The sequence below is a fragment of the Bactrocera tryoni genome, chromosome 5, assembly GCF_016617805.1.
Source record: "Bactrocera tryoni isolate S06 chromosome 5, CSIRO_BtryS06_freeze2, whole genome shotgun sequence".
Classification (NCBI taxonomy): Eukaryota; Metazoa; Arthropoda; class Insecta; order Diptera; family Tephritidae; genus Bactrocera; species Bactrocera tryoni.
In genome coordinates this window covers 8469328-8482674 of record NC_052503.1, presented here as the reverse complement: position 1 = coordinate 8482674, position 13347 = coordinate 8469328, and the positions used below count along the sequence as shown (strand labels likewise).

At 40.5% G+C, this 13347-nt stretch overlaps 2 protein-coding genes and 1 pseudogene across 2 annotated transcripts in view; all 3 read left to right on the top strand.

Annotated features, from left to right (window-relative positions):
• Positions 1-265: 265 nt before the first annotated feature.
• On the top strand, positions 266-1746 carry LOC120776944 (extensin-like). The gene is made up of 3 exons (XM_040108027.1): positions 266-367; positions 411-709; positions 1047-1746. Exons 1-3 carry the CDS (start codon positions 266-268, stop codon positions 1744-1746), a joined length of 1101 nt encoding a protein of 366 aa, XP_039963961.1.
• An 888-nt stretch (positions 1747-2634) lies between these two features.
• Positions 2635-5303, top strand: LOC120776943 (annotated as a pseudogene).
• A 2992-nt stretch (positions 5304-8295) lies between these two features.
• The window catches only part of LOC120776940 (proline-rich extensin-like protein EPR1), a 32293-nt gene continuing 27241 nt past the window's right edge, over positions 8296-13347 (top strand). The window contains 1 exon segment of the mRNA XM_040108019.1: positions 8296-8521. Coding sequence (XP_039963953.1) covers positions 8296-8521 — 226 coding nt within the window.

Genomic DNA, 13347 nt, shown 5'->3' with positions numbered 1-13347 from the left:
TCCGATGGAAGACTGAATTAATGGAAATGAACTGGATGAAATGAAATTAGAAGGAATAGAACTTGAAATGAACGGAAAATAAAATGAATAAAATGAAGGAATGGAATGGAAATAAAATGGAATAAAATGGAAGAAATAAATGGAAGAATGGAATGGAATGGAATGAAATGGAATGGAATATGGACGGACACGGAACTTTGCTTTTTGTTTACAGAGGTGAGCGCTTTTATTTTTTATGCTTTATGTCGCCGACTTTTGTGTTGATATGCTAGTACTGATGGTACCTTTTTGGTACGTATCCCTGATTCACATCCATTCTAATACCACCACACATCATCATCAAATATCCACACATAAACCCGCATTCGTAAATTCCTTTGAACTGAAATTGAAATTATTACATTTTTCAGAGAAAGGCACGTGCCGCTCAGGGTTATGATTACCCACCACCCTCTATTCCATTCCCCGAGCCAACGAGGCCACCACCAGTGGTGACGCGTCCACCAGCACCGAAGACTACTCGTCCAATTGACCCCCTACCCGGTAGCACGCTCTCGTCCACCTCACTAACATACATACTTGCTTACCCACAACAAACCCACAGCGCCTCGGCAATTCTTAAAGCTAACAACTTTGTTCCACTACTAATTCCGGTGACCTGCCCACTCAGTACCGAAGATTACTGTCCACTACCCCCCACCGGTGACACGTCCACCAATTAACTTACTGCCACCACAAACAAACTACACAACCTCTCGGCAATCCCAGCCAACAACTCTGTCCATCATCACTCACCGGTGGTGACTCGTCCACCAGCACCAGCACACCCCTCGTCCTCTCTCCACCACCGGTGACATGCCTCCACCACCAACATACATTTGCCACCATAATAAACAAACCATGGTTTCCGGCACCTAAGCTACCAACCCCAAGTCCACTACTACCGGTGACAAGCAACCACCAGCACTGAAGAGCCCCCGTCCCTCCACCACTGGTGACATCGTCCACCACTAGAGCGTACCATATATGTTTACATAATGTACCAGAAAATCATTGACCTATCCTCCACCAACCACAAAAACCCACAACCACCAGCACCAAAACCAACCACTGTCCACCACCACCACCAGTGAGTCCACCACCAATCCCATTTTGCCCCAACCAATAAACCAATGTTCACCAGCACCAAAACCAACTACTCGTCCACCACCACCACCAGTGACACGTCCACCAGCACCGAAGACAACTCGTCCTCCACCCCCAGTGACGAAGCCACCACCAACTTACCTGCCACCAACCAATAAACCACAACCACCAGCACCTAAGCCAACAACTCGTCCACCACCACCAGTCACTCGTCCCCCACCACCAAGAACTACACCTGGACCTACATACTTGCCACCCACCAACAAACCACAACCACCAGCACCAAAACCTACTACTCGTCCCCCACCACCACCAGTGACTCGTCCACCAGCACCGAAAACAACTCGTCCACCACCCCCAGTGACGAAGCCACCACCAACTTACTTGCCCCCGACCAATAAACCACAACCACCAGCACCAAAACCAACTACTCGTCCACCACCACCAGTGACTCGTCCACCAGCGCCGAAGACAACCCGTCCTCCACCCCCAGTGACGAGACCACCACCAACTTACTTGCCACCCACCAACAAACCCCAACCACCAGCACCAAAACCAACAACTCGTCCACCACCACCACATAGAAGTCAAACATTATGATTGATGTATGACTTTGAAATTATTCGGTAAAGTTGCCGTTTCCATTCGCTGAAACACTTTGTACAACATTTCATCCTTCTCCTGTTGTCATATGTTCGATCGAGCTCTATAAGTTTAGTATTTGTTGGAAGGTTGTAGATCAACAATATATGACAATAGTAATAATTATGATGGGCAAAAGCGTTTGTATTAAAGCAAATTATCTGAAGACAATTTTGCACAAGTCTACCGTGCATTCACAAACAGAACATTATTATGAACGCGGGTTCGGAACTTAGCTTAGCATAGACTCATTTAATTTGTGGAGCCCTTCTAGACGATCACTTTTGAAATAACCTAATGCGTCAGTGGCTCAAGTGCACAATTTTCATTGCTTAGTGTAAGTAAACAGCTAACAAACACAAACCAAATTTGAAGAAGCTGGTGCCAATGGGCTTTTCTGCAATTTTACGGTTTCTAATTTTGCGTTTAAGTGCGCCGCATCGCTATCCTTTTACTATGGCAGGTGCGCACAGTAACGATGCTTTCATTTCATTTTGCGCCGTTTGCTCTGATTAAAGTATTTACTTGTACGAATAATTATTGCATTCGTTGATTGGGATTAATCATGAAATCGTTTTGTGAATCAAGTGTCTACATATGTACATACAGCCACATATGCATATACACATCACATGTGAACAAATGTGAGGGTACTTAACCATCACAACACCTGCCACTAACATTTTCCTCGGTGGTTTTCAATTACAGTTTGATTGCACTCAGGCCACACATCCACACCACGCAACTTCGATGCTTAGATGCGTGTTGGCGCGCGCCGTTTCGGTGGAACTTTCGTTTTAATCGCCGCGGTCTTTATGCTTTTTCACTGCGATTTTCCACACAGTTATGTTTTGTGTGCGCAATGTGTCAGTCAGCCGTTCAATTTAGACTGAGAATTACAATTGCGCCGAGCAAATCTTAAAGCGGACCTTCGGAGAGGAGTTGGGTCGAAGTAGAAGGCAGCCAGGCAGGATATTCGAGACAGAGTGTTGCCACGTATAGAAAATGCTTTCTGAAGGATCTGATACCGTACGCAAAAATTGGATTCTTTCCAAAGAGGAATTGCTGAAGCAGCGTAATTTTGTGAATTTGGGACTTTTCACTTGGATTGTCGGCATGTTACTGATGTGCATTATTTTTGTAAGTAAATTCATTTTTAGCTTGGAAAGTATTTGCCACATAAGAAATCTAAATATAAACATAGTCAATAATATACCAAATTCAGTCAGTTATATATTTTACTTTAGAAATTAGATATAAATATCAAATTTTTGGATAGTCGAAAAAGTCTTTTCGTATTTCTAATCAAAAAAATCGATTTACAAAATACGAAAATACTTTTTCGACTACCATTAAATACAGTTATAGGGGAGCTTATTATTGGAATTTGTGGTTCCAGTGGGACTACCATTACATACAAAGGTTATTCGAAAAAAAAATCCTACTAGCATAAAGAATGGGTTACCATGAATGAGATCTTCTACTGCAGTAGAATTATCGGGATATTAGAATGCTGGAAACAAGAGATAGAAAAATTTGGGTTTTTGGTCGTAGGTATATAATTTATATCCGTTCCAATAATGAAAAAAATGGGGTACGCTCACTTCTAATTCAATAATTATGACCTCTAGTATCATGCTCCTCAGTTAACTGGTGTTTATTCACACTCTATGTATATACGCCCTTTCAGCAATTTCGATTGAAGGCCTTTGAAGTCTATCGCAATACAACAACAACAGACGCTGCAATATGTTAACTTTAAGAAACCTTGTTCCTTCTTTTTAATGATTCGTTGAAAAAACTTCAATAGCTTTAGCAACTTGCGCTCTTTCTTCTATCCGCAGATGTCCTTGATGATAGTGAAGGTCGCATCCACCGCCGAATATTATCAGAATCAAACCGCAGCGCTGCGCACGCGCAACATACAGAGCTACAATCCAACAAGCGGCGACACAGTACTGCCCACTGTGGTGCAGATCGATGGTCAGGAGGTGCAGCTGCGCACCGAGTTGCCAGCAACACATGCGCTGCAGCCGCGTACGCGACCGCTGAGAACACCGAATCACATCAAAGTGGACGGCTTGGAGGAGATGCGCGCACATGCGCACTTACAGCAACAGCAACAACTACAACAATACCAACAGCAACAAATCCAGCATGAGCAAGAGGAAAAGTTGCATGCTAGCAAAAGCACCGAAACGGCTTATTTACTAGAGCGTGCCGATGTTGGCGTTGGTGGTGAGGCTGCTGGTGGCGGCAGTTCGGTGTATGAACAACCGATTTATGGAACATGGCGCACGAAAGCGAGACGAACACAACCGCTGCCGTTAGTGGGCGCCACAGCCAGCGGTGGCGGCGATGCATTCGTCATGGGTGGTGGTGAGGGGCGGCTCAACGGCTTTGACAGTGATTATCGTCCAACCGCGAATATTGGAGCCGGACGTCAGCGGCAGTCCATGCATCTGTACGAACAATTGCCACGACGTTCATCAACAATGACACCGGTGCGAAGCGATCTGCGTGACCAGATACCCCGCCCACCGCGACTCACCTCACGTCAACCATCCATGTTGCTTAGCAGGCGACAGTACATTGATATACCGATCAATTCGACGTTTGCAAACGAGCAAAAGCCCAAGCCCTTCCACTTTCCCCATGAAGGTCCGTTGCCGCAAGAGTTTAAGAAGGCTGAAGAAGAGCGTGGCGACGTAAGAAACATACAAGATATACTGCATCAATTGCAGTTGGGTGGTGGACCGAGTAAAGTGCCACCAATGGTGATGATGCCCACTGGCTTGCATATCGCGGGCTCATTGAGAAATCTCAAGTCCAGTGGCATCGCCAATTTTTTCCGCGGCAAACGGAATAAGAAGCAAATGCAGTTCAGCATACCCATGCCAATACCGGTGAATATGCAAATGATGAAACCTTTTCCGCCACCAATCATGAACATGATGCCACATGCGCCGTATCAGCAGCGCATTGCTATGGATCAGATTTATCCCTTCAAACCACGTTCGCCGAACGACATCAATCTGCTGGCCCTGCAACTTCAGAGCAATCTTTCGAAAAATAAAAAGAAGAACAAACAGAAACCCTTGAACTCAAACGCCAATATGTTGTTGCAGCAATTCAGCAATCAGCGACCATTCGCCACAGATCCGTACATGGCTGGCTATCAGCCACTGTTAGAGATTAGTGACGCGCAGCGTGCGAAAATGACACGAGTACCACTCAAAGTCAACCTGGACATCTACCCGATGTTACCGCCCACAAGAGATTTCAAACCCTCTGCCTTCATCTATGATGAAGTGAAAGTGTCTTCATCCACTCGCAGGCCACATGCGGTTCGCAATCCGTTTCTCGACCACTACTCCATTCCTGTAATCCCGTCTACGGCTGCCTACGGCTTCAACCGAGCATATGAACAACGAACTTTGCTCGCTGATTCCCTTCGTCTTACAACCCCACCTACCACCTCATGCGCAACCAGACAACATGCAGTGGTTTCCTGACCAGTTTCAAGTCTGTTCCAAACACCATGCCGTTCGTATTTCACCACATGCTCTGCTGGCCTACAGGTGGCAGCAGTCCGTCGAATGGCTTTAAGGTAATCAGAGATAGTAATGGTTCATCTCCAATCTTTCCCAAACAAAAACAAAATGCACCAGCACCACCGGCCCATCAACTCTTATTTATAATCCACCATCACAAAATATAAATCGATATAATTATGGAGGAAGAGTCATCACCGATTGAGCCGCGCCATCAGTCGCGTAACACAATTCGAATTCAACAATTACGAACAGCAAATCTCGCGGGTAAGCTCTGAAACCGGGCTCTAGTCGACTTTGAATCGATTGTATTGAAGTCACCGATCTGCCATGCCGGGGCTTTGACAAACTGGACGACTGGCGAAGTACTTACATTACGATCGCATTGCAGCACAGCAGCTTCCAACGTCATGGAAGTTCGAGTGTTGAACAGCTGAAACCGAAGCTCAAGCTGCCTCACTATTCCGCTTCCCAATGGAGGACTTGATCAAGTTTCAAGTCGACGACGTTAGTGTGAGAAGCAGAGTGGGAGGTACGTCAATAAATGCAGCCTCTATATATGAATATGGTAGGTGCTAAACTTGGGTGTGGAGGGAAAGGGATAACTTTCAATAATAACTCATCACAATTGTGTGCTGCTTAAGCAAATTTTTAAGAATAGGAATGAAATTATATACAGATACTTGTTAGCTTTAGTTGTAAGAGAAGTTGTTTTCGTTATTTATTATATTGTTATTAATGCAAGTGTATTTTTCCATCATTTGTTTATGGCAAATAAATAGTTAAGCTTAAATAATTTGATGGCCTCTGTGCTTTGACATCGTCTTGTGCTCCAAAGACTCATCGCCAGTAATAATACGTTTCATGACATCCTGGTTGTCGAAAAGCATTATTTCACAGACGTTAACTCGATGTTGATCTTTCGAAATGGATTCCACTGATCCTTCCGATAATCCACCGATGCGAGTAAGGTCTTTGACAGTTAATCGACTATTATCAAGCGTCAATTTCTTTGTGTTACTGACCTATTGATCAGCAGTTGATATTGATGGCCGTCCTGGACGTGGTTCGTCGTCAAAGTGTTTTCGACAATTGACAATTGACACTGACAGTCATACCAACCTAGAAAGAAATATTCCGATGAATATGTTTTCGCGCGAAATTCAATTTAAAAAGTTTTACTATCTTTTGCCCACAGTAGTATGTAGGTGCGAGCTATATGGACTAGATTCAAAGATACATTTGCTAATATGTTTTTCATATCATAATCATGTTCTCGAAGTTATTATTATTAACGCTAGGGAACCCTTAACCTAAAATGATCATCTTATTGCTTTTTCCGAAGCTTCCGAGAAATACTTTCTTGTTTTTTAACGTTGCGGAAGTTACTATATTTTTCAAGGCTTATAAGACTGTAATTCTAAAAGATGTTAAATTATACAAGTAAATAGTCAATGTTCTATTGCGTTCTGTTATTCTTCACACTCTTCAATCACATTTTTTTATTGGCGCAAGAAAACTGTCTGTTTCTTTCTTATTGGCTTTAAAGAAATAGTTCGTCTTTTCTTAGTATTGATATTTTAACCATAACCAGCAAGGTTATCATTTGTCTACTCGAAAAAATTGGTTTATCGAAGAGTTATTCATAAAAGACAAATAAAATACAAATCTCCGGTTGACATTGCTAAGGCTGTTCCTCGTGTGTACTTTTCTGATGAATCAGAGGAAGAGTTAAACAAACCTTAAATCACTGAAATGAAACAGGTATTACCGTTAATACTGTCTGTAGGCATACAAGAGGACAGAGCCGCTAAAGAAAAACCATTAACTTCGGCAGCATCGAAGCTATAATACCTATCACAGATGCATTTTTATGCTATAAGGGCACAACAGACCGCAGTACTTTCTTCAAATTTCATTCTAATATATACTATAAAGATCTGATATAAACAATATATTCGAAAATATCTTATCATGAAGATATCTTGTCAAATAAAAAAGTTGAAAATAAGCAACTTAATGATTGATAAAATCATGCAATAGAAGACTGTTAGGCCAAAATAAAGCTTATTAAATAGCAAAGAGATGCCACGATTTGTGGAAGTGTAACATTCTAGTTAGTTAAAAACTTTTATGTAGGCTCACAAAGAACCCAATTAAAGTCGTGTCATTTCGACTTCTAATCAAAGTTCCACATTGCCCAGCGACAGCTGTAGACAGTCGCTGCAATAAGTATGCAGACAAACACGATCTTCCATAAAATTTACAACGCAGAATGCAATTCGTTAAAGAATGTGGTGAGACCAACATGCAAATCAAGTCTTGTATGTGCTCAAGTTGAACCACGTTATGTAAATAATCCGTAATTACTCGCTTCAGTACGAATTCAACCAGCGTTAATTGAAACAGAAACACATTTGAAATAACAACTAAAAAACAAATCGTGACTTCACTGATTGAAAGCAATGACCAGTAAAGCTCCACAACCAGATTGTCTGAGAAAATAACAACACAAGTAGAAAATGTGAATAAAATGCATAGAAAACAATAACAAACATAAGAGTGTGCCACTCGCGGTACATTGGCCAATGAAATCAGATCACAACTCAAGGTTAACACCAGCAAAGAAGCAAAGACAAGAATGTTGAACTCGCGGAGTGCGCGATTACGGCAAACAGTGAGCATGTGACAAAAATATTCATTAACTCTGCTCTAGAGTAAAGTTAATACAATAAAAATTTAATATACAACCACTTTAACTGAAAAAATACTTTAATTTCGATAAATTTTGACAAGCTCCATAACCTAAAATAAAAACCGTTGCTGCGCAGTGCTTAGAAATGCATTAGACCAAAAATATTCTATAACAAAAGTTTTATTTCAAAATTGTCTCAATACAAAATAATTCAGAAAAACTTTTCTTGCCTCTTACCCCCCGCAGAGGTGCAGCAAAATGCGAAATTCCACGCCAACGTCGTCCTACGGGCGCCATCGCCATCGGGCCAAGTGGAGTGCCACGGTAAGGGCCGCTTTTCTACTGCTGCTGCAACTGTCCGCGCACGGGGCGCATGCGCAGACGCAAAATCAACCGCCACACTTCGTGCCCGGCAGTGGCGATATGTCACGTTTCAGTTTGCTCGAGAACACGCCAGTCGGCAGTCCGGTGTATCAGTTGCGCGGTAAGTCGGTTCCTGTTGTTAATTTATGATTTAGCCATATTTACATTTAATGACATTCGCATAAGTGAGTGCTAACGAATGCGCACAGCACGAACACGCACACACAAACACCCCTAACCACAAACACGGTAATTACGACGGGTGTCTATAAAAGCTGGTATTTAAGCGCACATTGATGTGTGTGTGTGTGTGTCTGACCAATGGCTCAGGGCTTAGCTTGTTGCAAGCACCTGTCGGCGCCATCGTCCGGCTTTTGGACTTAGCTGCGTTGTTTTTTCTATGCTTCGCCATGGCGGGCATGTTCTTGCACCAAGTTTCGCCATCGCAACCAGTTTTTAGTGAATTTTTAATGGTTTTTCATATCCATCGTATTTGTAATGAATTTGTGCTGCAATTACATTCAAACAAATTCTAAGTTTCAAAAGCATGTATGTCTATAAAATAGTAACAGAACTCGTTAGTTGAAGGCTTTAAATTATTTTGAAAATTTTTGGCTGCGCAATAATCAAGTTATCATTTTTTGACCGTTTTCTTTGACAATCGGTATTTGGACACATCTAACACAAAACCTTAGCATTACTTATTTACACAGACGGTAATATAATACCTACTTGTTTGTTGTACTCGTCGTTTGATAAGAAAAGCACAATTTTATGATTCAAAATACACTTTATTATTCAGTATAATCTCCCTGAACATTAATACACTTGCTCCAACGTTGCTCCAATCTGTGGATTCTATCCCTGAAATGAGAATTCGGAAGGTCTGCAAAATACGCTTCAACAGCCGTTATGAACTCTTCATTTGATGAAAAACGCTTGCCGCGTATAAATTTCTTGAGTTCTGGAAACAAATGGAAGTCGCTGAGATCCAAATCTGGTAAATACAGTGGATGCTCCAACAATTCGAATTTTAATTCATGGATTTTAGCCATTGGCGAAATGCTCTTGTGACACGGTGCATTGTCCTGATGAAAAAGAACTTCTACAAACCGCGTCTTTTTTCTCGAATTTTCTCCTTCAACTGGTCCAACCGGTTTCAATAATATTCAGAATTTATTGTCTTACCAGTTTGCAAGTAATCCACAAACAAAATTATTCTCGCATCCCAAAAAAATGATGCTATAACCTTCTTGACCGATTTTCGGACATGAACTTGCTTCGAAGCCGAACCACCAGGTTCACACCACTCGTTAGCTTCTTGTTTTGATTCCAGATCATGGTGATAGACAGACCCAAGTTTCATCCATAGTGATGAATCGACGCACAAAATCCACTTTATCCTTTTTAAAACGCTCCAAATGTTGCTGAGAGAGTCACATTCGAATGTTCTTATCTTCCATTGTGCTCACAGCTTTCTAAACCTCAAAATTTAACTTAAAAAATGGCTCACACTGCCTAATGATATCTCTCTCAGTCAATCGACGATCTTCCAAAACCATATCCTGTATTTTGGCTATGATTTCTTGTGTTGATGAACAACCTGGTATATTTCTAATTGGTGGAGCCGTTTGCTGCTGTATGTGAGAAGAATTGCCAAAGCTTATAATTTGGTGTTTGTGTTGCCTTTCTGCTCCTAAAGATCAGTATATATGGTGGATTCAAAAATGCCTTGAAAAGCTCGAGAAGGGTTAGTAACTTCATTTCACAGTAAATGTAGAATTTATCACATCTCTGTGCTGCCAAAAATATGTTGAGAATTCCAACTTTCTCGATGATGATGTGGCAGAGGTCAAATGAAGTTTGCTGCCAAAACAATCAACGTAAAAAGTAAATAAGCGGCAATAACAAAAACATCACTATTTAAAAGTGCATTCATACACAAGCACAAAAACCTCGCATGCCAACAACGGTGAAAAGAATTTTCAAAAAAGCACGTTTCAAATAAATGCACACTCAGCAAATTTCTCGCGTAAGGCCTTCTGCCCCCCGGCTGACTATCACAACAACTTTAAAGCCAGTCGCCGCTGGCAGGTAAAAGTTCACTTGAGCACCTATATTTGTAGCTATGTAAACACCTCTCTGTGTATGCGTGTGCGCACGTAAATGCTTGAAGAAAAACTTCTGAAAATGACTTGAAGTAATTTTTTAATTTTGGTCAGCTTTCACTCAACGCAATTCGCCTCCAAGATCGCGCAGGAAAATGAAAATAGAAAGGTGCTTGAGACCCCCCTGAAATTTCATCACACACATACATACATATTCATATGTATAATAATATATTTTTTAATGTTTCATGCAAGAAGTTTTCTCTACTGCTTTCAGTATTACAACAATTTCCTTGGCTATCTTCATGCCACAAAGAACAACAACGCAAAGCAAGTGGGCAAAGTATAAAATTAATGATACAAAAAGCATGCGAGGCATTGTTCTATCATAACTGGAGTTATGATGTGGTTTGGCCTAGTGGCGCAACATTATGACTTGTATATAATGCGGATTTCAAGCTGTGCTGCCTAAGCACTTGCTGGATTTTTACACGATTATGCATGTGTTTGTAGTAGTTGCTTGTAAAATAATGATATTTGAATGGATAGACATGAATCACTTGTCCTCGCTCATAAATACATGTACATATGTGTACAAGTATGTAGCTATATCTGACCAACTCTGTGTGTGTCTCCCGATGGTGTTTATATATGACCCGAGGATGGTCTGATCTGTAATTAATTTATAATATGCCATATTATGATCCATTGAAATTGACACGAAATTTCTTGACAAATATTTGACCTCTATCTAGAACTTCAATAAATATGACGATAGTAACTTTGTCTATACAAGTATATATAAATACAAATGAATGTACTTCCACGTGGGTTTGTCATTGATCGGTTGGAAAATTTTAGAATTAGAGTTGGTATGTCCTAATATATTAATTCACAGTCGTATCTAAAATCTTCCATTCATGGATCATATGCCCTCATATTCTGATATTTTTGCAATAGAAAAGGGAAATATTTTGTAAATCAGCAATAGTTACTCCCCAGGTGGGGCTTCTGTCAAATTATTGCTAAATATTTTTTAATGTGTTTCTAATAAAATTATATTATGGAGCAAATTTTTTTATACAAATATGGAATATGGAATTTTAAATCGAACACGCGATTGCTAGTGGCTGTTTTACTAAAAATCTTCACAAAAATAAAAATACCAGCACAAATGTTTTCTAAGAAATTAATAATATTTTCCAAAATATATTTATATTTCAAAATATAACGCTTAAAAATCATAACAAATATGGTTTAGTTCAAACGCGTATAAACACATATATGTACATTGTGTCCAAAAATGACCTGGAAAGTAATCCTTACTAGATGTAATACTCTTATGCCAGCGAGTTTTCCTGCCCTCGAAACACTTTTCATAAGCCCTTTTTGGGATGGCCTTCTGTTCCTTCAGCGAATTTTGTTTAACCTGTTTCGTTGACTGAAAACGGGTTTCACACAGCAGCAATTTTAATTTGGGGAAGAAGAAAAAATCACATGTAGCCAAGTCTGGTGAACACGGTGGTTGGTCGATGGTATTCATTGGGGTTTTGGCTTTAAATTCGGACACAATCGTAGCTCCATGAGATGGTGCATTATCATCGTGTAAAATCCATGTTCCACGATTCTGGCCGTGTTTGACGAATGTTCTCACGCAAACCCATCAATACGGCCAAATAGAAAATCTTATTGGCCGTCTGTCCCTCCGGAACAAATTTATGATGCACAAAACCATGAACATCGATAATATAATGAGCATCACCTTGGTTTTTGAGCGACTTTGGTGTGGTTTTTTTGGTTTCGGTTTGCTTTTTCTCCTCCATTCCTATGATTGTAGACTCGTTTGCATGTGAAACTCATAGCTCCATGTCTCATCGGCAGTTATAATGCCTCCATGAATTTGGGATCGGAATTCGCACGATCAAGCATGTACAAAGAGACCCGTTTATGGTACTTTTTTTGAAAAAAAAAATCAGCTTTATTCGGACGAGTCGATCAAAAGGCATTTCGTACTGAAAATATCCAGCTCTCTTGCCATCTCTCTAACACTTGCTTGACGATTTCCAAGCAGCATTTCCTTTTTTTATATTTTTTAATATTTTCATCGGTTGAAGAGGTCGAAGGTCGTCCTGAACGAGACATGTATTCATAGATCTTTCGACAGTCTTTGAAGTCTTTATATTACTTTTGATAAAACTGAATCTTCGAAAACCTCTTCCAACATTCGCAATGATTGCGCACACAAAATTTGGTTAGAAATACAAAATTTGTGACAAACTCTTTGTTCGATATTTTTGATTACTGGGACCAGAAAAACTTTCACGAACAAATCATGATTAATTTCAGAGCACTCCTTAAAATAAATCATATTTGCCAAATTGATTGTGAGCTCGGATTTAAGCCAAGAGCGCATAAAAATTCAATATGTGCGCATATGTATGTGTGAATGTGTGTCTTGTGCACATTGGCTTTTTGAAAACATAAGTCAAACAGCAACTCCGGTGAAAAAATCGTAGCGCCACAAGGTTAATCGTGTAGGTGCACCAAATGCAATAACAAAACAATAAATTAAAAAAAACCAAAAAAAAAAAAATAAAGAAAAATTAAATAAACCAGTTTGGGAGTTGGACCGATGCAAAATTCAAAGCAAACTCACAAACTCAGCGAATTTTTTAGATCTAATTACGTGAGTTATGTGAAGTAAGTACTCGCACAGCACACACAAAGCTGACACATACACACACACAGCGGCTGCTGCTTGCAAATAGAGCTTGACAATTAATGTTTAAAAGTAATTGTTGGAATTACTCTTTTTATGTGGTTTTGTAATAATATTGAG

Excerpts from the sequence above, each read along its gene's own strand:
- LOC120776944 (XM_040108027.1), top strand. The coding sequence starts at position 266 with ATGCTAGTACTGATGGTACCTTTTTGGTACGTATCCCTGATTCACATC. Across the intron at positions 368-410 it reads CCACACATAAACCCGCATTC|AGAAAGGCACGTGCCGCTCA; the intron begins GTAAATTCCTTT and ends TACATTTTTCAG. Across the intron at positions 710-1,046 it reads CTACCCCCCACCGGTGACAC|AAAATCATTGACCTATCCTC; the intron begins GTCCACCAATTA and ends ATAATGTACCAG.